We start from the raw sequence: 24195 nt of genomic DNA, 5'->3' as shown, positions 1-24195 counted from the left end.
AGATGGGGAGACTCTGACTTTTCCCACAGCCGAGGTAGGGTGCACCCAGGAGATGGGGTGGAGGCAGCCAAGAGGCCAGGTGGGACCACTGGGATGGATGAGACATCCATCCCTGGAAAGATGTGGAAAGAATAGTCAGCAGGACAGCCTCGGGAAGAGCGAGCAAGGACTAGTTGAAGGAATAAGGGTTCCAAGGAGCAGAGAAGCCCCATGAACTCAGAGCTCAGCCATCAAAACAGAAGGGGCAAGCAGGTGCCCACCTAGAGACCGTCGAGCCCTGCCAAGGACAGAGGCAGGCGAGGGTGAGGTGCAAATGAAGGAACACTTCGTGTCACAAACGCTTGTGTTCCGCGTTTAAGATCCTGCTCACAGAGGTAGAGAAGGGGTGAGTCATCAGAAGTTAGGACCCAGGTTGGGGAAGTGGGGGGTAGGGGGAAGGGCAGAAGTGCCAGCAGCAGGGCTGGGAGCCTGCAACACCAAAGCTGTGTGAGAAGGGAGCGCAGCAGAGGGATTTCAGAAACAAGGAGGGGACATTCAGGCCACATCCACGGCAGTCTCAGTGCTCCCAGGTGGAGAATTGATGCCCACTACGTCTGCACCTTGCAGGTGTTCCTGACAACACAGCCCACTCGCCCGGAACTCAGAGCAACGTGGCCACATCCGCCCTGGTCCCGTCATCCCCAGGTGACTCTCCCTGCGTGTTTACACAGACTCGGATCTGTGGCTGCAGAGGGAGTCCTTCTCCAGCGTCCTGTGAAGTCACTTGGAAAAAAAGCAGCTGCTACACATTTCAGGTCTGCATTTTCCAGGCTTTATTTCTCCCTGCTCTTTAGAACCCGAGGCAGGGAGCTTTGAGGAGCTACGAATCAATATTTACACCCAGTGCCACGTGACAGGTTTCATGATTTACAAAGTAACACAGCACAGGGACTGTGTCGAGAAAATACATGTACAGTGAATAAATAAACTACAGATGTATGTGTCCACCAGTATGTGGCGTATAAAAGTGGTTCCCACGCATATACATATATATATATAGATAAGTGTGTATGATTTCTAGGCTATAAATATGCTATGTACTTAAATATTTCCTGTGAAGGGACAGATGACAGGGCACATGCTCTCAGCTGTGCATGGCAAAATATTGATTGCAGTTGGGGTCGCCTCTGACCTCCACGGACCCCGGGATCCTCTCCCCGCTCCAGGGGTAGACACACCAGCAGACCCCTCGCTGGCCGTCCGTGGCCGTCCGACACTGCAGAGGCAAGACAGACAGAGCGCAAGTCAGGAGCAGCCCCGGCGAAGCTGGGAGGAGGCGGAGCTCTGAGCCGCCAGTGACCTTGGCCGAGGAGGGCACGCCCAACACACCCGCCCACAGTTCTCCCTGTAAAATAGAGACTAAGGCAGAGTGTCCAGTTGATGAGGACAATGTGCATGTGTTTAATGGCCGCATGTATGCACAGCTGTCTGGCTTGTGGCCCCAACAACAGACTGCTGAGCCCGGAGCGAGCACGTCCCATGTGTGGCCGCCATCACCTTGGACCCCCGGGGCAGACGCCTCATCAGGAAACCATGGCCTCATCCTATTTCCCCTGCTTATACCCCCCAGACCCTGTGCTTCACTGAGTCCTAAGGAGCTCCTCAAAATTGAGCATTGGTTTGGTTCTGATCTCATTTGTAAGGTGGTTGTTTCCCTTTGCGGGGAGGAGAGCAGTGAGAGAGGTCCGAGGAGACACTCGCTTTCCTAAGAAGAGCGATCCCCTTCCTCTGGCGGGACAGACAGGGAACAGATCTGGAGCATGAGGGACCTATCACCCACCAGCTCAGGCTGGCCAAGCGGCAGGGTCGCGCTTGAGCCAGAGCCCCTGGCCAAGGGCAGGGGTCTCCCGCCAGCCGTGATCACCGAGCTGGTCTGCAGTCTCCAGGGGCTACCTGCCCCTAGTCCCAGAGGGGTGCCTCTTACTTAATATGGTCAGCTGGGGGCTTTACAGTGCATATTAGGGACCTGACGCCCTGTTTGAGGAAAGGGTGGCTTTGCAGGGATGGCACAGCAGGGGTTGTCCCCGCGAGGATGCCCCTGGGCAAGGTGCACACCTGTCTGCTGTGATAGAATCCATTCTTGTTGCAGTTGGGCAGGTAGAAATTGTTAAGATGCCTAGGCGACTGATGTTCCTCCGCCAGTTGTGCCAGTATCCTGTGGAGCTCTCGCCGGCAAGGCTCCTAGAAGAGCATTTGTGATCAATGACAAGGAAAAGAGAATTGTCCACCTAAACAGGACTGGCGGGAGCAGCTCTGTGGGGCTCTGGGGGTGAGGAGGGGGTGAGTGTCTGTGGGAGTTGTTGAGATGAATGGCAGGCACACCCACCCTCCCTGAACATTGGCTAAACTCCTACAGGGAGACCAGAGCTCCCCATCCCCCTGGGTCCTCCCCTCCGCCTCTGCCCTGTGGGGACTTCGCCCTAACCATCTGCCAGGAAGGAGCACATAGCCCTTCCAGCAGCTGAGACTTCGAGATTGTGAACCCCCTTTCCTTTATGCCATCATTTCATAGAAGCCAGATCAAGCGAGATTAAGTCATCCATCCGGCTACTTGGAGATAAGAATGAGCTTTTCTCCATTGGTCATCATGTGCAGACAAAATCCTGAAGTGTCCAGGAAATGGGTCAGACCCCCACTTTTCTGGGGGCTCACGCTTGTGGGGACCATTTTCTCTCTTTTTCCTCACAAACCCGCCCATCTCTCCAACTTTGATTCTCGGTCGCCCTCAAGTGGTAGGATTAAACAAGCCGTCAAATCGGACAGGACAGAGGAATTAGCATTTAGTGGGGGACAGAGTTTCAGGGTGGGACAATAAAATAGTTCTCGAGATGGATGGCAGCAATGATTGCAGAATTAATGCCACAGAACTATACTGTAAAATGATTAAAATTGTAAATGTCATGTGATGCATATCTGATCACAGTTTTTAGCAAGGGGGGGAGCAGGGGTCCTGGGGGAACGCTGTAAAGTCGGGGGCTGAGCTGTAGGGCGGGGTGACAGACACACATCTGAAGCTACACAGCAGAGGACCTGGCTTTCCACCTAACAGGGTCCCCTCCTCAAAGTCCCTGCAGAAAAGCTGGACAAAGCTGGGGTGGGAAACGTCTGTCTAGGAGGCCTTGGGGAGGAAAGCATTCGTTCCCAGGCCTTCGGGCCCCGGGGGAAGCCCACCAGTTCTGCTTGGCACCTGCCCCAGGGCCTTACCTTCAACTTGTCGGAGTCTGTGTCCGAGGCATACCCAGCTCTCATGATCCTGTAACTACTGACTGCATTCCAGGGGACGGGCACGTCCTCCTCAGACGGGGCCATCAGATGGAAATTCTCCAGGAGCTGCTCCTGGGTGATCTCCGAGCTCTCTGAGGACTCCTTGGCATCTGAAAAAGGCAGCACCGCAGACCCATGAGCCCTCCCCAAGCTTCTGCAACTGCCCCCTGGGAGTGGCCCGAGAATCCAGTCTGGGGCAGAAGGGTGGTCAAGTTGACCCTGAGTTTTGCCCACTAGCTCTTTAACAGAGCCTCGGACAGTGTCCGGGAAGTCAGATGACCCAAGAGCAATTTCGTAAGCTGGGGGTCTTGCAAGGATACCCTGTGTTTTTGCTTCTAAAGGAGCAGGAGAGTGAAGCCGGGTGCACATTTGAATTCGGTGCGTGGACAGAGTCACAGAGAGCTAGCTTTACTGAGGGGGCCCTGGGGATCCAACTCCTTTGAGGACCTTGAGATGACCCCATTTTACTGACTCTGAAGGCAGAGAACCAGCCGGAACACTGTGTCCCTCCTTGCAAGGGTCACGCGCTCTGGCAGATTCCCTACCAGGCCATGGAACCGCAGGATTCCTCCAAGAATGACACAGGACAAGGCAGCCACCCGGCGGATGGGGAGGTAGGGAGTGGGGGTAGAGGGAGAGGTATTTCCTCTGCTTCGCATCACAAATAAAGCCCTGTGAATTTCAGCAAAGATCTGACTGTCCTTAGGGGCGACACACACATCAAATACTGTTTTTCTATCGCAATGAAGGCAAGTGAAGTTTACAGCCTCTGCTGACACTTGCTCGTGCTTGGTAAAGTGGGCAAGCTCCGCCGTCTCCACAGAAGTCCATTACAAAGGACATTCCGAACACCTGTCCTGGGGCCTAGGGATTCCCATCCCAGGCCTTCCGAGAGGCTCTGGCCCCGGGGGGCTGCCTACTTAGCAGCAGAAAGGAGGGCCGGGCCCCACTGACAGCTGCACTGCCAGGGCGCCCCCATGGCCTCCCTCCTCTCTCATGGGTCTGGGTTGCCACAGGTCAGTGGGCTGTGGTCCAGGTCTGGGCCCCTCTCCCCAGCTCTCCCACCAAGTTGTGTGAGCCCGCCCACCTCTCCTCCCCTCTCCTGGGCACCTGTCGCAGGACCATGAAATGATGAGGCTCATCTAAGTGACCAAAGATCCATTCCCCTCCAAGCGCTGGACTTGGGTGGGTTTGCTCCACACTGGCCATTCTCGACAACCTCCCCCCCGCCACCGCAATCTGTCTTGGGGGGAGGGCACCCCGTGGGGGGTAGGGTCCTACCTGCCGCGGGATCGCTGGGCCTGCAGACGCCTTGGCCGCGGATGAGGGCGTGCAGCGGCCGGGGCTCCTCTGGCAGCGCTCGGCAGCTGAGCCCGGTGGCGCAGCGCGCAGTGGCCACTCCACAGGCGGAGCCCTCTGGCAGGGCGCACATCGGGCAGCAGCCGCAGCTGGCGGGCGGGGCGGGCTCAGCGCAGGAGTCGGGCACCGGGGGGCAGAGAGCGAGCTTCTCGGGGGAGCAGGGCGCGCAGTGCCATGGCTGGGGGGCTCCAGCGGCCGCGCCCAGCTGCAGAGCCAGCAGGAGCAGAAGCGGCCAGGCGCAGGCAGCGGGGACCTCAGGCATCATTTGAGCAGGTGCGGCGGACGGACGCTGGTGCGCTTTCGAGCGGTGGCTACGGAGCCGGTGCTTGCGAGGTAGCCGATGCTCGCCGGGAGTCGCGCGCGCCTTATAAAGGGTGCAGACCGCCCTCCCCGCCCCCTTGAACGGGCGGTTAATGATTGCCAGCGCTGCGTGCTTTGTGGCTGGTGTTCAAAATAAGTTTGAAAAAAAAGTTTGTTTTGCTCCTGCGTCCAAGGGCCTGCGCAAATGGTGGGCGGAGGGAGGGGTACTGGTCCGGGTTTCCGACTGTGTTTGTCCTGTTAAGCCTCTCACCTGAAGCCAAAGTGCAATTCGAACCAGGGGCGCACAGCCAGGTCTCGCTTGTTTTGTTCGAGGGGTATCCCCCTGCCCAGCGGGCAGCGGGCTCCTCCTCCGCAGACCCAGGGAGAGCTGGAGAGATGGGGGGGCAAGGTCAACCCCCACCCCGGGAGTTTTCAAAAGGGGAAACCAAGGCCCAGGGAGAGGAAAGGAGGGACCCCTGGCCAGTTTTCAGTGGCAAAGCCCTGAACTGCTTCTCCCTCTGCAGGCAGAAGGCCTCCAAGACCTGCACACATCCAGCCTTTCCCAGGAGGGAGGATGGAAGGAAAGGGGCAGCTCCCCCCAGGGCTGGTGCCAAGCTCCCCGTTGTCACCACAGCCTCCGGAGACTGACCTTGTTCCCTGGCTTCCAGAGAAGAGCAGGTCTCGGAGTCCATGAAGAGACAGGTCCAAGACCCCTGCAGAATGGAGCCCAGACCCCAGGCTTCTTCCTCTGACTTTCTGGCTCAGACCAAAACAATTTTTTTAAAGATTGATTTATTTATTTTAGAGAGAGGGAGAGCTGGGGGGAGGGGCAGAGAAAGAGAATCTCAAGCAGACTCCCCGCTGAGCGCAGAGCTTGCCTGGAGGCTCTATCTCACAACCCTGAGATCAGACCTGAGCCAAAACCAAGAGTCAGACACTCAACTGAATGAGCCCCCGAGGCGCCCCATCAGACCAAAGTTTAATCAGGAGTCTTTTTCCTTTGTGAAAATTCCTATTTCTTGGATATTCGCTGGGGTTGCAAGAAAAATGTCATTGTACCTTTAAAGGCAGAGGGAAATGGGCCCGCTCGTCCCTGGGACCTGCTGGTGCTCTCGTGGACACGGTCCCTAAAGGAGGCAGCCTAAATCTCCAAGATTTAGTGAAGCTTTGCAAGTTTAATATAAATTCCAAGTGAAGTAAAATGAGGACGTACAGGGGCGCCTGGGGGGCTCAGTCGGTTAAGCAACTGCCCTCAGCACAAGTCATGATCCCGGGGTCCTGGGATCGAGTCCTGCGTCGGGCTCCCTGCTCAGTGGGGAGTCTGCTTCTCCTTCTGCCCTCTGCCTCTCCCCTGCTTGTGCTCTCTCTTTCTCTCTCTCTCTCAAATAAATAAATATTTTTTAAAAAATGAGGAGGTACAAAACATGCAGTTTGTGTACAAAAAGGTACTATGAATATACATGTCAGCATGATTCTAAATTTATGGACGATCTTGGGAGGAATACATAAGATGCTGATACCACTGCCTCCTTGGTGGGGAGGGACGTGAAATCAGGGACTGAGGGAGGGACTGGTTTGCCCTGCTCACACCTCCATCTTTCTGGGTTTACATTATCTGGTAAATACTACATTATTTCAAGTAATCGTACTTGTATTGTCCTGTCTATTATCCATCTCAAGAGAAACCACATTACAATGAACTTACAGCTCCATTTGTAGCCACCTCACTGGGCCTGTGGCTTGGGTGAGCACCTCGGTTTCTGCTCTGCTCCATCCCTGAGCACAGCTCCAGCTACGACCAAAACAAGGTCAGCAGAAATCATTGCAGCTGGAAGTTCAAGATCATGTTTGTCATTATTTTTACGGAGTAAAGTTCAGTGTCTGGTGAAGGGACTGGCTGAGCGTTATTTGTGGTGTAGGTTCCTAAACGATTTCATTTCCAAAAGGAGAATCTGTGCTCTGAATTTCCTCTGACTTCCTCCATTTAGGATCTGTGTGTCCACCCAAGATGGTCCCTTAATGACGCACATGCAAGAGGGCATCGTTGGGTAAACACTCAGGGCCTGCCCACTGTGTGCAGGTCAGTGACAGCCCTGGACAGTTCACCCTGTCGTGCACTTGCCCGGTGAGGCCCCCACCCCCACCCCAGGTCTTGCTCGTTCAGCACGTAGTGGAAGTTTCTCTCCATGTAGATCGATTTCCCAAATGTTTCCACTGCTTGCCTCACATTAGACACAAACAAAACACCGGAGAGAGAGCTCTCCCCTTCTCTGGCCACAACAATACAAATGGGGCAGTTCCTCCTGGAGGCCTCTGTGGGCCGTGCCTGTCTGTCTGTCCTGGGGGTGGCTGCTCCTGAGGGCGTCCATGAGTCCTGGGTCCTGCTGCCCCTGGTGCCTGGCCTTCCATGCCCCCAAATCTGTGCCTCGACTTCTGTGACCCCCAGTCAGAGGCCTGCTTGGCCCAGTCACCCCTCCTAGGTGCGTGGTGCGTGCTACAGGGAGCCCCTCCTCACTTGCACGTTGTGCCCTCAGAGCTGTACCTGCCTCCCCAATCCTGTGGACTCCTGCTCAGTGTCCAGCCCTCGTGTCCCCACCCCACGCCAGAGAAAGTCATGCCAGGTCTCCTGACGCCCTCCTTACTGTGCTTCCTGCCGGGATTTCCATCCCCCTCCCCTGCCCACTCCCTCCGTGCCACCATCCTGCCATGCACCCTGTAAGCGCATTCTTCCAGGGCTCTCCCTGACTCCCTCCAGCAGCCGCCCCTTGGAACAAGGGCCCTTCCTCCCAGCCCCTCGCAGGGCACGTTCTCGAGCTTCCGTCTCGCACCGGGTCCTTCCCCCCGCAGAGGACATGCAGAGGGTGGGGGCCATCCTTGCAGCCTTCGGCCAGTGTGGGCCGGGTGAGGGGGACGGGCTAACCCATGGCATCTAGCAGGAGGTACGCCCCGTCCGGGGTGATTATAAGCTGGTCCTGGAGATAAGCGCTTTCCTGGAGAGTCCAGAGTGTGGTAGCAAACAGCACGACAGAGGGCACGGAGCCATGCATGGGCCCTTCCCACAGAAGCTGCCAGCCAAGGCAGGTGTCAGAGGGGAAGCAGGCCCTCCCAAACAGCAGAGGATGGGCTCGCAGTGCAGGCAAGTGGGTAAGGCAGGGAACCAGGAACGGGGCGGTGTGTTCGGGGAAGGACCCAGTGTTCTCCGGCCAGGACGCTAGAGTGACAGCAGGGGGAAACAGGAGCGGAAGGCTGTAGATACTGTGCCTCGGGCTCGGGCCAGCATGGGAGGATTTAGGCAGGGCCAGGGGTGCAGGGGTCAGAAGGAGCTCAGGAACGATCCAGGGGGGCAGGCCTGCAGACCAGAGACCAGCACTGAGCCCATCCTGCTGATGTCCCTTCAGGCCGGGCACCGGCCGCCTGCCAGACCCTGGGGCAGAATGCAGGCCAGCCACACGGGCGCCACAGCCCCACCCTCAGAGATCTGAACGGAGAACAGTCCACAGGCATGCTTGCAAATGTCTCCAGGAAGGAAAGGGCAGCTGGCTCCGGGATGGGGAGGGGTGCTGCTGGAGGGAGGGTCCCGCGGGACCACAGCTGGAGGGGAGACAGCCAAGGCCGGGCGCCCGGTCCGTCCCTCGAGAAGCAGTGCACGGTTTCACCTCCATCTCCATCTCCACGGACACTTTCCCCGGCTCGACTACATCTTCTCAGTGTGGATCGGGACTCCCAGAACTCCCTGCTGCCCCTTCGCCAACCCTTGGGACACACCTGAACGTCCTCTTCTCTGAGGAGCCTTGCTGGTGGCTCCTCTGCGTCCCCGAAGCGTGTGGCATGATGGATTGGCCATGCTAATGAGCCGTGTAAACCTTTGCTTGTCTGTGTGTCTCCCGCCAGGCTGGGAGGGTAGCGCGGGGCTCACGGAGCCCCCCTGCCCCCGCCCCCTGCGCAGGATACCAATGGGCACCCCTGCCCATCTGACCAGTGATGGGGAGCCACAGGACAGGGAGAGCGGTGGTGGGGGGCTGGGGAGCCAGGGTTTTACACACCTGCCTTATGCACCTGGCGTCTGCCGTGCTCACCAGCGTTGCCAGAAGACCCTCCCAGTATCTCACGGGGTAAGGCTTCGCACCGCCATCTGGGGTGAAGCCCACTTGGCCCAAATCAAAGCCTGCAGGCATCTGATGTCAGGGAGGGCCGCAAACTGTGAGTTTAGGGGGGTACTCGGGGGTGTGTTTGGGGGGCAGCATGGAAAGGTAATTTGGGGGCACATAGGGGAAGTTTTCTGTGCCGAGTATAGAATGTGTGTTCTATCTACTAGGCAAGAAAGAGCATCGTCCTTGTGGAGCCCCAGGCACAGAGAGATGCCCGCCCACCTGCCGGGTACACGCCCCACCTGCAGGGGAGAGCAAACCACTGCTCCCGGCTCAGAAAGTCCCTCCGTGCGACCTCAGGGGTGGGCGTGACTATGCCCAGTGTCTCTGCCAGTCCCTTCCTGACACCGCACGCACATCGGCCCTTGGCTGCAGGAGCTGTGGAGACAGGTGTCACCTGCTGTGTCTAGGACTCAGGGGAACAGGGGCAGGTCAGGGAGGCGCGGTGCCTGGCCGGGTAGACCGCCTGTGTTGGCACCTTGGATTTCCATGTCCTGGTCCATCGTACTACCTCCCTGGGCCTCAGTTTCCTGGCCTGTGAGAAGGCATTGGGAGCCCTGAACAAAAGGGCCGTCGCCTCCACCATCCTGAGCAGCAGCGCGTGTCCCCACACCTGCTACAGGCAGAGGCGGGGGCGTCTCCAGATGATGAAACCGCACAGGCCATCCCGTCACCCGGTGGGTCCGCTTACTCACCAGCAGTGGGGAAATTGGGCAATCGGAGCTCTAAAAAACAATGCAAGGGTCAAGGGCAAAGTCAAACCTTCAAAGGTTTGTAATCCAGAGGCCCCTCCAAGGGGAGCTGTTTTTAACCTGGGGAAAAAAAACAAGAAAAAAGTTGTGTCGTGTTCCTCGATCAACATCGGGGATGATGTAAATCCGTGCAAGCGCCTGGCCGCTGCCCTGTCCCCCAAGTGACAAAGGGCTCCGTCCCCACACTGAAGGCACACCCTCTGCCCCGCTAATCTGAGCAGGGAAGTAACCTTGCTCCTGTCTCAACCACACAGCCCAGATCCTAGACGCAGGAGCTCAGGGGGGTGCCCAGGGCCGGTGTCCAAGGGGCCCCGGGAAAGGACAGGGCTTCCCTCCGCGAGGGAAGGCACCCAACCACGTGCGCACCCCAGGGTGCTGTTGGGGTCGGGGCACCAAGTGCCAGACACATAGGGGTGCCCGAATGTGTTCATTCCCTTGACCTTCGCCTGAAACTAAGGCCCAACTGTCATGGGTTAGACCAGCCTCACGTCACCTGGGGCCTGGGTAGAGAGGCACATTCCCGGCCCCACCCGGACCCTGACTGGCAAGCTCTGAATCAGGTGCCCATCCCCCCCGGGGGACCCCGAGGCCTGCTCCAGCTTGAGCCTCGGGCTCAGCAAACCCCCCTCCACTCTTGCTGCAGGCCAGCCTGCAAGAACCAGGGTGGAGAGCTGGGGAGGGGCAATGGTCAGGAGAGTCATGGCAGCAGGTGGGTGATGGACAAGACTCTGCAGGAGCCGACAGACAGCCACCTTGGTCCCCATGCTCCCCAGATGGAGTCCCACGAGCAATTTCTGCTCTTCATGGCCCTGTGTAGAAAGGAAAAGGTGTGACCAGAAGAGCCTTCCCGGGTCCCTGCTCGGCTCTCAGGCAGGATTCGTTTGGTTGAGCGTTGATGACCATCTCCTGGAGATGAGGTCTGTGGTCTTGTTAGACGGACAGAAGTGTCCATAACTCTGATGAGGAGAGCATGCTCCACCAGGTTGGCCCCGGGACCTCCTGGGCAGGGTTGTGGGGGGGGCGGTCCCTGCTCTGATGTCTGACCTGGGGCCACCTTCTGCACCCACTCACTAATGTGTCTACAGCCCCATTAGTCAATCTCCATGGCCAGGATCCCCTCCTCAAACCAACGAAACACCCATGGAGCAGTGGGACATCCCCCACCCCCAGAGGTGGCAACAAGGGGCTGCACTGGTGCCCACCAGGCAGGAGATGACACAGCTCTGCCTATTCTGTGACCTGCTCAAAGGACAAGGATGAGGTGCAGAAAAGTGGGGATCATCTCCTATATTACAGTCTCCAATATATTATGCTGGGGTGTCACCCTTACATTATAGTGTGGACGTCACAAGGGTGTCTCCCCTACATCACAGCGTGGACATCATGGGGGTGTCTCCCCTATGTCACAGGGCAGACATCATAGGCTTATCTCCCCTCCATCACAGCACGGATGCATGGGTTGTCTCCCCTACATCATAGCGTGGACATCACAGAAGTGTTTCCCCTACATCACAGTGTGGACATCATGGGGGTGTCTCCCCTACATGACAGTGTGGACATCATGCTGGGGTGTCTCCCCTACATCACAACACAGACAGCATGGGGGTGTCTCCCCTACATCACAGAGCAGACATCATGGAGGTATCTCCCTTCTGTCACAGCGTGGATATGATATACGACATGGGCGGTGCCGTCACCCTGGTCACACGATGTACACCACAAGTGGCATCACATGCTTCTCCCCATTTAGTGTTGATAGTATCTTGTTTTTGGCCGTTCTAATAGGTGTTTACTTATATCTCCTTGTTTTAACTTGCATTCCCCAGATGACGTATGATGTGGAGCAATTTTTCATGTGCTTATTTGCCATCTGTTTTTCTTCTTTGGGGACTGTTTCCGTTAAGGCCTTTGGCCATTTATTAATCAGGTTGTTTGTTTTCTTGTTTTTGAGTTTTAAGAGTTCTTTTAACATTTTAAATGACAGTCCTTTATCAGATTCATCTTTTGTAAATATTTTCTCCCAGTCTGTGACTTTTCCTCTATTCTCTTTACATTTTCTTTCACAGATCAGAAGTTCTAAATTATACTGACGTCCGGCTTCTACAGTTTTGCTTTTGTGGATCACACATTTGGCGTTTAAGAAACTCATCACCAGGGACACCTGGGTGGCGCAGTTGTTAGGTATCTGCCTTCAGCTCAGGGCGTGATCCCGGAGTTCTGGGATCGAGCCCCACATCGGGCTCCTCTGCTGGTAGCCTGCGTCTTCCTCTCCCACTCCCCCTGCTTGTGTTCCCTCTCTCGCTGGCTGTCTCTCTCTCTGTCAAATAAATAATAAAATCTTTAAAAAAAATAAAAAAATAAAAAAAATAAAGTATTACTTGTCCTATGATATTTTGCACTTATTTGATTATTAATGAAATTCACAGGTTTTTTTTTCTTTTTTGTAGTGCTTTACAAAAAGTACCACTCATTAGCCTCTTATTTATAACCTGAAGTCAAACGCAAGCTTGAGCATACTGGTTGCATAGAATCTGTTCTAGGAACATATGTGTTGGGTATAGGATAGTAAAGTCAATAGGACATAGGACTAGATAGGAATGGGGCTTAGAGGGAAAGTTTATTATATTCTGGGTCCTCCAGACAGGAGGCATGGCACTCCACACAGGGCCACAGGGAGGCACCGGGGTGGTCAGGAGGCAGAAGCAGGAGGAGGGGAGAGTCCCGGCCACAGCCCTTACTGGGGTTTCCACGGGAAAAGCAGAGCAGGGCAGTGTGAGCAGCTTAGCATTGGCCACCTTGAATAATCCCAGTGGTCTCTAAGCTTATATAGGGTGTCCTTAGCTGCCTGGCACCTGGCCCTGGGGAGGTAAAGCCAGAGGAGTATTGTCCCCTGGGCTGCTCGGTCCAGATGGAGGAGGTATGGCTCTGAGCTACTTGGTTCCCATATGGAAGGCATGGTTCCCATATGGAAGGCATACTCCCCGCTGGGTCCTTTTCTATCTTCAAGGTTTGGCTAACCCCATGCGAGGCTAACAAGAGCCAGGCTCTGAACCGAACTTCTCTGCACCATGAGGATTATTTGTACTGCGATGCAGGTTTCGGTGGGGTAGACCAGCTGGCACATGGGCGTCTATCCCTTGGATTCAAGCCCCGCCTGAAGTCAGCCTCTGCACAGTGAAAGGCATCCAGCTCCGGGCACACCACCTCCCTGAGCACCTCTCCAGGAACATGCTGGGCTCCCAGCAGGGACCAGGAACAGGGCATAGGGCCAACTCCTCCGGAGGCTGGCCTCAAGCCCGGGCAGGGCCCTTGCGCCTGCCCACGCTTCCCCCATAGAGGACTGCCCAGGGCAGCAGTGAAGGGTGCTGGTGACAGATGACGTTGATGTGCCCAACTAAAGTGACCCTAGACACACACTGCAGATTTCGAAATTGTTTTTAGCCACAAACACAAACAAAAGAGCCGTATGCTACACTCAAAGCAATATGCCTGAGTGCCAGGAGGCCAGGGCGACTCTGGGGTCAGGAGAGCAGGGCACCCCCGGCTGCCAGGAGGTCAAGGGACCCTCAGAGGGCCTGACACAGAGAGGAAACAACAGGACACTGGGATGTCATCAAGGCAGCCCCACCTGGCTCACTGCAGGACTTGGAACCAAACTCTTCCCCACTATGGCCTTCACTTTCCCCATCTGGAAAAGGATGGACTGTACCAGGCGAGATTTTTTTAAATTGTTATTTAATAAAGATACGTTAAGATGCTGGTCGGGTGGGCACCGCCTTCTTGCCTGCCCTCCCGCGGTCCCACTTAGGAAGACGCTTGCGGTGGGAGGAGCTCACCCTGGCTGCCCCAGCACCGGCCAGCGCATGCGCCTGGGAGCCGCCACCAATGCCAGTTCGGGTCACAACAGGGCTGCCCATCAGGCGCCGCTTAGGGTCCTGCAGGGGTTCTGACAACTGCCCCATGAAGGCTGGGAAGGATTCTCACAGCGCCAAGGACTTTGGGAGTCCGACTCTCGGCTCCCTGCCTCTGGACACGGTGACACGGGGACACCAGCCTTGCCTTGGGTGCTAGGGTGGGGTGATGGTCTCCACTGCTTTAGCTCCTCGTGAAGAGGCAGGGGAACCGTCTGGCACGCAGGAGCGCACGTGGATGGCTCAGGTCTGGGCGTTCACGGGGCCCGCAGCCCCGACCTCGGGAAGGCCGGAAACACACACAGGTGCGCGCGGGAACCCGCCAGGTGGAGACCCTCAGGGCTCGCCCCGCGCGCGCTCCGCCCTGCGCCTGCGCCGCCACGGAGCGACAGGTGCAGGCCGCGCACAGGTGCGGTCGGTTCACCTGCCTGGTCTGCGGGCGGCGGCGCCGCGGGTGCTTCTGGGCGCCAGCTTGGGGTGCGGCAGCTGCGTCCTCGCGTGGAGGCAGGATGGAGTCCGGGGCACAGGTACCACTTCCCTCCTCCCCTAGTCTGGGGCGCCCTGCGTGGGACCGGACACACCCTCCCCTAACACATCAGTGAGCTTACCCGTCCTGCACACCCCCACCCTCCCTCCCCTTTTCCCTCCCCTCCCCAGCCTGTCCTGGGTCCGGTGTGGCCTTGCGAAGGGCCAAGGGGGCCACCACCAGGAGCAGGAAGGGAACCCTAGCAATGCCTGCTCCATATGCAAAAGGAAAAGCCGGGTGCGGGACTGGTAGGGTCCCCAGGGCGAGTTTCAGAGCCCTGAGCTTCAGAGGCCCGCCCCCGGGGCAAGACGCCCCCCAACCACTCCCCAGCCCAGCCAGGGGGCTGCCCAGGTCTTCTTGAGTCTCCCCGTGCCTTGTCAGATGAAGAGGGACCTTTCTCCCTTCTTCATTTGTAGGATAGGTGTCAAAATAAAAGGGCTAAGCAGGTATGGAGCAGCCCCAGCCGCCCTCCCCAGCCCCCACCATAAGCTAATGTTATTTTTAGCTTCTTCTGGAACATTAGATCCTTATTTTTCCTCAGTTTGGAGGGGGGGGGAGGAAAGCCCGTACCCAAAACAGAGACATCTTTTCTTATCAGTATATTAGAAAAACATTTCATACTAAAAAAAAAAAAAATACCGTTAAGGGTCCTTGCATGTTGACCTGTTGGGTTTTGTTTTTTCCCCTGGGTTGGGGGACATTAGCCTCTTGTTTCTCTTTGATAGGAACTGTGGGCCGTCTGTTTTCACTGAGTATATCGTCTGTTTTGCTTAACAGAAGTTTGACATTTTATATTTTAACTTCTTTCATGGCTTCTGTGTCATGAGTTATCACTTGAAAGCCTTACTTCTGACCAGTTTACAGAGAAAGCATTTCCTTCCAGTGCTTTGACAGTTCTGGGATTGTACCTTGCTGGCAAAGAGGCGAGCGTTTATGCGGGGTCTCAGGATTGCAGTTTGGGGAACAACCCAAATTGTGTCCCCTAGGGGACAAAACGCAGGGGTTTTTAAAGACAATGGGGAATGTTTGTATACGTTGCTTAGAAAGAATTTTGAGTGGTGTTGGCAGCAGAAAATTCGGGTTGGCTGAACAGAACTGGAGTAAAATCTCTTATGGTAGCAAGTTGCAGGGGCTTGGGGTATGTGGGGTTTGGCCCGGTTCAAAGTCTCTGCTTTCACCCTGAGGACCCAGGAAGAGGGTGAGCTCCCCTGCTGATGGCCTCCTGGCTCCATCTAAACCCCTCAACATAAGTGACCTCATTTCATGTCATGTCTCACAACATTTACACCTTATATGCAGTTGGAATTGATCTTGCTGGACGATATAAGAAGTTGTTTCAGATCTTTTAAAATTATTCTGTTTCTTTTTAGCAATCTGAATTTGGAAGAGTATAATATTTGGTCCCTTGTAATTTATTTTCACGTAGGATATGAGGTAGGGACGTGGCTTTGCTACTTTTCTTCTTTTCTAAATGGCTGACCCATCGGAACAACACACAATGAAAAAAAGCTCCCTTTCCTGCTCATTTAAAACCCATCTCTTCCTGTACAATATTCCCAAATGTATGTCTCCATTGTTTGTGCTGAGTTTGTATCTGAAAAACCCCACCATTCTTTCTGTAAGCTGTCAGTCTACAGTATTGTTCTATCAAAAATGTCTCAAATTGCGCTTTTTTATAAAGATTTTATTTTAGTCATTTGACGGAGAGAGAGCACAAGCAGGGGGAGAGGCAGAGGGAGAAGCAGGCACCCCGATGAGCAGGGAGCCCGACCCGGGGCTCGATCCCAGGACCCTGAGATCATGACCTGAGCCGAAGGCAGTCGCTTCACCAACTGAGTCTCCCAGGCGCCCCTCAAATTGTTCTTACGGAAAAGCACATCAGCATTTAATTGTGTCTTGGTTCTCAGTTCACTCTCGTGATCAGTTAGTTCAGGGGAGCTCCGTCTCATCAGAAAATATGCTGCTGTCCCCTCCCGAGGCCTTTCTGGTGAAAGTCCCCCCAGTACACACACCCCCGCCCCCCGGACTGAGCCTGGTCCCTGCTGGAAGTAGAACGACTTCGTTTCCCTTTACAAGCGGAGATGACCTTCCACGGGATTTGGGTCATTTCTTTTTCTCTTTGATCTACCATAGGCTTAAAAAAAAAAAAAAAAAAGCCAACACGGTAAAGCAGCCTCGATTACTAGTTTCTTTCTGTTTCTCCGTATTTCTCTGCGGATTGTGCTCTGTGTTGATGCCGTGGTATCTGAGCAAAGGTACTTAGAGCAGGAAAACATTTAGACTTGGATTTTTTCATCACACGGTGCTTTTGTTTTTGGACTCATCTAATGTATTTTTCCGTGCACTTGGCCCCTTCCGATGTTAAGAGCAGAGGCGCCCCCGTGTTCACGCGTCCCTCCCTGAGTTGTCTTTGCTGCCATCATGTTCTGGATCCTTCCAGAGCCCTTTGTCTCCGGCGCAGCCTCCTATAGACGGAGTGGGGCCGGATGCGCTTTCTGACCCAGTGCCAGCCTGTTAAGAAGTGAGCTGACTCTGTTTGCCTTTTGTTGACAGGGCGCAGGGGCTCAGGCTTTCACCAGCAAGGACGATGTATACGCGGTAAGTAGTGCTAAATAATTGATAGGATGTTCCCCATCACTGGTCGTGAAAGAAATGCACGTTAACACCCCCCCCCGCCCCCGCCGTGAGCTACCACGGCTCCCCTGCGAGAAAGCAAACGTCAGAACATCCAGGGAGCCAGCGACCCCGAATGCCGAATGCCAGGACGACGTGGAGCAACTTGAAGTCCCGGGCGTACCTGCGAGACTGGAGGACCGTGCAGCCACTGGGGGAAATGCTTTGGCCCTTTCTGAGGCTGACTCACTCTCTGGACTGAATCCAGCTTTTCAGGGTGGTTCGAGTTCACATTCATTAATTTCTAAAGGTTTTGCGAGGGGCAACAATGTGCCAAGAGCACCCTGAGAGCTACAAGGTAGAGCTCTGGAACTTACGCCCTCCCCCCCCCCCCAGGAGGGCACGCCCGCCTGGCATTCTGGCTCGGGGCCTGGGAGACTCTCCTGTGGATGTTTGGTATGGTCCGTACGTGGAGCCAGACCTGTTTTCGGTTTCAGCTGGGCTGGCACTTCCCCCAGCTGCCTGGTGATGATACACTCACCTCGGAAGAATGTTCTAAGAGCTCACTGGGATCCGATTTCGAAGGCTCCAGCACGCTCCACTGAACACGTACGTTTCCACCAGCAACAACCCCCTCCCGCCAGACCGTATTTGCAGACCCGCTTCTGCCCTGGCCCGCCTCGAAGCCCCTCTGGGGAATTTGAACACCCAACTCTGCTCTTGCATTTCCCACGCCACACTCGAATAAGCTACCCGCCGTGCTGCTGTGTTCAGAGTCAGGGACGTGGCACATCACGGACGAGGGGAAAAACCACACAACCATGCGTATCAGGATTCCACTTATGAAATATGGACTTCTTCTGTATACAGGACATGCATTCCGTGTTTTTGGGTTTTGTTTTGTTTTTTTACAAATCGCTAATGCTAGCTACCTAGGGGAACGGACCGCAGGAAGGTTGACATTGGACTTTCTAGTTTTACTTGTCCCTCTACGGTTCCACCAGGACAGGCGGACAGCAGCCGCGTGGGAGAGCCCAAGCTCCCCACCCACAGAAACCGCGATCACCCGTGTCTTTCTTACGCCCCTCGGTGCGGTGGGATTTGTTATGCAGCAAACAGTGGCTAAGATGCTTTCCCACGGCCTCGCAGCGTTCCTGATTAGGCTCACGTTTAAGGCAACCTAAAGATCCGTTCTCTGTTCTAAGAGTTTAGCCCTTTATTACTTCACTATCGTTAATATGCTTTTTAGCTCTGCCTCCCTCAAACTCAGTACCGGATACACCCCTTCAGGTGCAAATGCACCGCGGGAACTCAAGGCAAACACCACGGCAGCGCCTGGCACTGGCTCATGGCGCTCTTCTCGCCCCGAACGGAAGCCAGTTGACAGGCAACCACCAAGACCACAGTACCAGCGGGCTTCCTGGAATGTCCAAATCACTCCATCTTCACACTCATATCCACTTCTCGTCGAAGAAAAGCGCCAGTTCCTCCCACACCATGCGTGACAATGGCTTCCTTTATACTTTTGGGAAGCATTGCCTGCAGTGGACGTGGTCACCAGAAATTGTTAACGCCATTAGCAAGCAGGTGCACGAGAGCCTGTCCCCTGAGAGTGGGACTCAGCAAAGCGTGTCTGTTCATCGTGAACAAGGCTGCAGTGAACGCGGCAGGGCCCGTCGGTACCATTTCAGGATGATGGTTTCCTTCCCTGGGGCCCAATGTCCAGAGGTGGAATTACTGGGTCATATGCTATTCCAATTTTTCACTTTTTTGAGGGCCCTCCATACTGTTGTCCAGAGTGGCTGCACCAGTTTGCATTCCCACCAAGAGGGCACGACGGTCCCCTTTCTCCGCATCCTTGCCAACACCTGCTGTTTCTTCTGTTACTGAGTTTCGCCATTCTGACAGGTGTGAGCTGGTATCTCATCGTAGGTTTGATCTGCATTTCCCTGATGGTGAGTGATATGGGGCATCTTTTCGTGTCTCTGTTGGCCACCTGGATGTCCCCCTTAGAGAAATGTCTGTTCACATCTTCTGCCCATGTTTTAATTGGACTATCTGTTTTTTTTTTTGCTATTGAGTTGTATGAATTCCTTGTGTACTTTGGAAGTTCTCCCCTTAATACAGTTGCACTTGGCGAATACTTTCCCCCATTCCACAGTGGCGTTCAACACAATGTCAGCATTCCTTTGACAGTTCCCGAGACTGGTAGGAGATTGGCTCCACGCACTGCAGTGTCGACCAACAGTATGAATTATTACCTCTTTAAAAGACACACGAGGGCGTTTTTCAAAACACGAGCTGTTAAGGCTGTCACGTCGTTTTGACACGACAGCTTTTCAGGGAGCGCTGTGGAGACCGCGACCTTACGGTGACGATAAAACTATTTGCCGAGGACAGTTTGTCAGCATCAGGGAGAGACCATGAGCACGGGAGTTTGAGGGTTTTCCCTGATGCTTTGTTCTGGAAGGAAAAGCACCCTGAAGGAGCTGCTGCTGTGATCTGAGGGCTCAGGACCCGAAAGCTCGTCATCCCACCAGCCGCACCCCTGCCCGACTCGCCGTCCCTTCTGTATAGAGAGCAGCTGCGTCCACCTGTCATTCTGCTCTTTTACTTTGAGCATAGATGTTCAGATGGTTTCACTGACAATGTTTTACAGTTTTCTCCAGAAAAAGGGAAGATATTTTTACCTGAAAATCGCTTCTTTTTTAATTCTACTCTTAAGATACCACATTTTTGGCCAATGCTTGCTTTTGACCAAAAAATAGCACTGGCGATGTGGGTGGAAAGGTAGCACCGGAGGCTCTGTGCCCAGGGCAGAGGCTGAGGAGGAGGAGGAGGGCTCTGGTGCCCGTCCTGAGGCTCCTGCCGGAAACTTCCAGGGAGCCGACATCTGTGCTCTGTTTTGACAGGTTTCTGGGCTGAGCTCCTCTGAGGAAGATGAAGGACCTTCTTCACGGGGGCGTCAGCCACCCTTGAGAAAGGTCCTGAAGCATAGCCGCCTGCAGGAAGCCTCCCCCAGCCTGCGCAGGAGGCCAGCGGGCCACGTCCCCTCCCACCCAGGAGACAGCCCTGAGGCTGGGTCCCCCCTGCCTGCACGCTTCTCCTGGAACCCCCCGGGCCCCCAAACGGGGCTCAGCTCCACAGCCGCCCTCCAGACCCCGCGGCTTTCTAACATCCGGGCCTCCAGGGCAGCCAGCGGGCAGCCAGGGCCCAACCCAGACCCGCAGCCTCCCAAGGAAGACCCGCCCGCACGGGCATCGGTCACCTGGCGGCGGCAGCAGAGAGCAGAGGCCCGGGGAGCAAGGAGCTGGTCTCCACCTGCGGGGTGGCCCGGGATCCCGGACACGGCCCAGAAGAGGAAGCGGGAACTGAAGAAGCCGGCAGCTGTGGTAGGACTGTCCCCGACCCAAACCTGTCCCTGGCTCAGTCCCTGACCCTGTCCCTGACCAGTCCCCGACCCCGTCTCCATCAGGGGTCTCAGTCCGTCGAGGTGGCTGCTGACCCTTCCATCATTGCTCAGGCCTTTCTGATGTCCTGGGCCTGTCCCACCTGCTCTGAGGGGTCGTGTGACCCCATGGGGAGCTCCTGCGCCCCCCAGTTCCCATCCGCTCCCCAAGCTCCTGAACGTGCTGTGAAGCTGCTCCCAGAAGGCTGTTTGCTCTTTCCTCTCGTCTCAGTGCAGACCCGGGGCCTCCCTCCATGCTCCCCTGGCCCCCAGGGCCTCTTTCCTGCTCTGAGCTCTGGTCCTGGTCCCTCAGCTGGTTCACTCTCTCCTGTGACGCCCTGCTGTTCTAGAAGGTTCTGAGAAGGGCACTGCTGGGGGACTTCCGCCTTGCCCCTCATGCGGGGCCACGGCCGACCCCAGCTATCTAGGTCTGCTGCCCAGAGGTGGCACGTGTGCAGTGGACAGCCTGGCTGGCAGGCTGGGCGCCCTTGGGCCTGTTGGTTCCCTCTGGGAAATCTCCACCCCTCCCGCTGCGGCCCTGAGGCCCATGGCTCCGCTCCACCTGCTAGGACTCCGTGCAAGTCAGGTGGGGGGCAGCCTGGACAGCTTCTTTCCATCTCTTCTTTCTTCTCTCACCCATCATCTGCCCCTCGGAGGAGCGCTGGGTTCCGCTTTCCAAGGTCACCGCAGGATGACTCAGCTCTCCTGCTGGTTCCTTTCGCTGGCCTTCCAGACCTCTCTGCTTGGCCTCACTCGCACTCCTGGGGCGTTGCTGGTGGGGAGATTTCCTGATGCCCCCACCCCACCCTCTGCAGCCATGCCTGGTTGTAGTTGGGAGCCGGGCCTTGCAGAGCTGACCAGAGCGCCACCTGCATTCCCGGGTGGGGCCTGAGAGCAGGGCTGCCCCCGAGCCCCAAATATCTCCCTAGTGCCATGTCCCTACGGGCTAAAATGTTCCCACCTGCTGCCAGGAGAGGCCTGAGACGAGCTGGAACATTCTAGAGCTGATGAAGGGAAGGGGCCTGGGGGTCTCACTGTGCGGTGGAGCTCGTCCCAGAGGTGGGGCAGCCCCTGGGCCCGTGGGGCCCCTCATGCAGGCACCGAGCTTCCAGCCACTCTGACGGCTCTGGGCTCTGGGAGGGGTTCCCGTGCTTGCTGGCGGCCTCTCCTCCAGCCCGGCTCTCCCTGCTCTGCCATCGGCCCACACCCCTGCTGGCAACACCAGCTTCTCCTGGTCCTCATTTCCCCCCTTTGCTTCCATTTTTTGCACTTTCAGGCTATTTGGAGGACCTCGATCTGTGGGGGACCTGCCATAGGGGGTTGAGGACCCAAGTCTTTCCTTCCACCTCCAACCCTGTCCTCCGTGATCTGGCCCCTGCCCATTCCCTGTGTGGTCTGGCTCAGCCAGCTTGCCCCCCGCTCTGGTTTCTATGAGGCCAAGCCCTCATCTCGGTCAGGAGCAGGGCTCATCCTGCCCGTGTCCCCCACCCTGGCCTGAGCACTTCTCCCTGCTGCAGCCCGGGAAGACCGCCTGTCTAATCCGCCCCGTGGGGACGTTCCCGGCATGTCCCAGCTGGCCCTCCTTGTCCCTGTCCCCAGCCCTCCGGCCTCCTCTCTGTGCCTTGGCAGACCCACCGCCCTGGGTCCTTAGCCACCCCCCAGTGCCTGCACAGACGTGGCCCTCTGGGGCGTTGCCACTCTGTGGTGCAGCTGTGATGCCCGGCACGCAGCAACAGGGGTGCCCGAGAGCCGAGGGGCAGGGGTGCGGAGGGGCACGCAGCCCGCCTGGGCCTCTGCTGTCCACGGGCAGGGGTGGCAGGTGTTCCTGCAACGTGGGCCTTCTCAGAGATGCTTTCCTCCAACAGATGGAGCGTGTGAGGCAGTGGGAAATCCGCCTGCTTCAGGACATCGAGGAGGCCACTCAGCACGAGCTCACCATCGAGGACGACTGACCCTCGGGGCTGGGGCCAGGGGGCAGGGGCTCTGGAGCTCCCACCTCGGCCTCCCTGACTTGTCCGGCCCTCCCTCCATCTGTCCGTCTGTCCGTCTTTCTGCAAACCGCAGCCCTCCTCAGGGCTTGCCCAGGTCCCGCTTGGACCACTGCCCTCCCCACGATGTGCCTCTCGACTCGGGTAGGGGCCAGTGAACGAGGCTCTCGGAGGCACCAGCAGAGTGCAGGGCACACGGGGAGGGGACAGGTGAGGTGGAGGCCCACTGCGCCACCCTGGGGGTGCCCGCTCCCCCCCCCCCCCGCCATCTTCCCCAGCGCGACCCAGGGAACAGGATGACATTTTGTACGGAGAGACCAGGGAGCGTGGCGACCCAGCTGCCCACACAGGGCTGGGGCCACACACCCAGCAGGCTCAGGATGCCATTCTGGGAGAGTCAGACCCTGGGACTCTGAGCGGGAGGTGGGTTGGGCGGTTTCCAGGTGCTGGTTTAGGTGGGGGTGGGGGTGAAGAATTCAACCCCTGGCAGTAGTACAGGACGTCCCTGCCCCATCCCTATGCAGCACCGCGCTCCCCCCGAAAAGCCGGAGGTGCTTACACCCTTGTGCCGTGGGGGGTCGCCCGGGGCGCTCGAGCTTCTGCGGAAAAACTGCGGCAGCCTCCCGGTGCACACGCCTCAGGCACGTCTGCGTGTGGACACGGCACGGTGATAAATACAGAGCTAGATTTTCGTCTGATGCCTGTGTTCTCCCCCCACTTTATTTAAAAATGCTTGGTGCTTTGTTTAGTTTTTTTCCTTCTGAAAACGAAAAGAGAGCGTTTGTTGCCAGCCCTACCCTCCAGGCCTGGCGGCGGTGGCCTCGCTCCCAGGGATGCAGATCAAGCTTACTGCCAGACAGAGTCCGAAGGCACCCCTACAGCAAGGCACCCCCAACAGAATCACAGACGGGATGGACCCAGCAGGACGCAGGGGAGGCCAGGACCAGCGAGGTCAAGAACCGTGCTCTCCCTGGGTCTGTTTGGAGGTTTCCAACAAGGAAGGAGGGCAGTCCTCACAGGGTTGGGGGGAAGGGGGGGACAATGGGCCGCAGGGGAGGGGGGTGCAGTCACTGGTGAGTCACTTCGAAGGCTAGCTGCCGCTGTTGCGGACATGTGGGAAGAGCGTGCATACTGTCCAGGGGGCTTACACAGTCCTGAGCGTCCCCAGCCAGTTCTTCCTTCACAAGCTGACTTTTCAACATGCTCACTCTTCCTTTGTTATAACACTTATTATTGGGTTATGGAAATGACAAGTGTATGAATTCTTCCAATACAACACAAAAATGTAAAGCAAGGGGCTGCCTAGAATGGCATACCATGAAATAAATACTTCCGTGCAAACCCTTCGCACCTTTAGTGCTGGAAGTAGGTCAACAGTTCTCCTGAGCGTCTCTGTCTGATGCCAAGTGATTCCGATGTATCGTCAAGAGGCTTCTCTGTCTTGCTCACAGCCTGTGACAAATTCAGATGCAGAATGACGCCAGGGAGGAGGAAGGCATGACGCAGGGGCTTTGGGGAGGCTGTTCTTGAAAGCTCGGGAATTACAGGTGCTCAGAAGGAAGTGTTATGCTCGGAAGATACTTTCCTAGGCGCTCATGTTGCGTTTTCTCCCCCACGTGTTAGCAAAACGGATTCTCCCATTTGTGCAAAGGAGCATATGCAAGCATAGGGCACAGGCCCTCTAGCTGGTGTTTGAAATGCAATCCCATGGGGCGATTCACAAAACAGCAGGATGGAGAGCGTGCTGTGGCCACGGGAAGATGTGGCCGGGAAGCATCCCACGGAAGGAGCGAGTCCTGTGCCCGAGGCCGGAACGTGGTGCACAAGGAGGGCGTCCTGTCCGCACC

The 24195-nt window shown here is 56.4% G+C and overlaps 2 protein-coding genes across 2 annotated transcripts; one reads left to right on the top strand and one right to left on the bottom strand.

Moving 5' to 3' along the window:
- Positions 1–797: 797 nt before the first annotated feature.
- IGFBP1 (insulin like growth factor binding protein 1) lies at positions 798–4990 on the bottom strand. The gene is made up of 4 exons (XM_045793672.2): positions 4585–4990; positions 3244–3413; positions 2095–2220; positions 798–1255 (listed from the first exon to the last, which is right to left on the bottom strand). The coding sequence occupies exons 1-4, from the start codon at positions 4925–4927 to the stop codon at positions 1124–1126; spliced, it is 771 nt and encodes a 256-aa protein (XP_045649628.1). The 5' UTR covers positions 4928–4990; the 3' UTR covers positions 798–1123.
- Positions 4991–13822: 8832 nt separating this feature from the next.
- Positions 13823–22706, top strand: CCDC201 (coiled-coil domain containing 201). Its single transcript, XM_087860642.1, has 4 exons — positions 13823–13897; positions 16853–16897; positions 19825–20304; positions 22226–22706. Exons 1-4 carry the CDS (start codon positions 13823–13825, stop codon positions 22310–22312), a joined length of 687 nt encoding a protein of 228 aa, XP_087716768.1. The 3' UTR covers positions 22313–22706.
- Positions 22707–24195: the final 1489 nt, after the last annotated feature.

This window comes from Ursus americanus, chromosome 3 (genome assembly GCF_024610735.1).
Source record: "Ursus americanus isolate L20-20 chromosome 3, mUrsAme1.1.p, whole genome shotgun sequence".
In the NCBI taxonomy this organism is placed as follows: domain Eukaryota; kingdom Metazoa; phylum Chordata; class Mammalia; order Carnivora; family Ursidae; genus Ursus; species Ursus americanus.
Note: the sequence above shows the minus strand (reverse complement) of the source record. Positions and strands in the feature narration are given on the sequence as shown.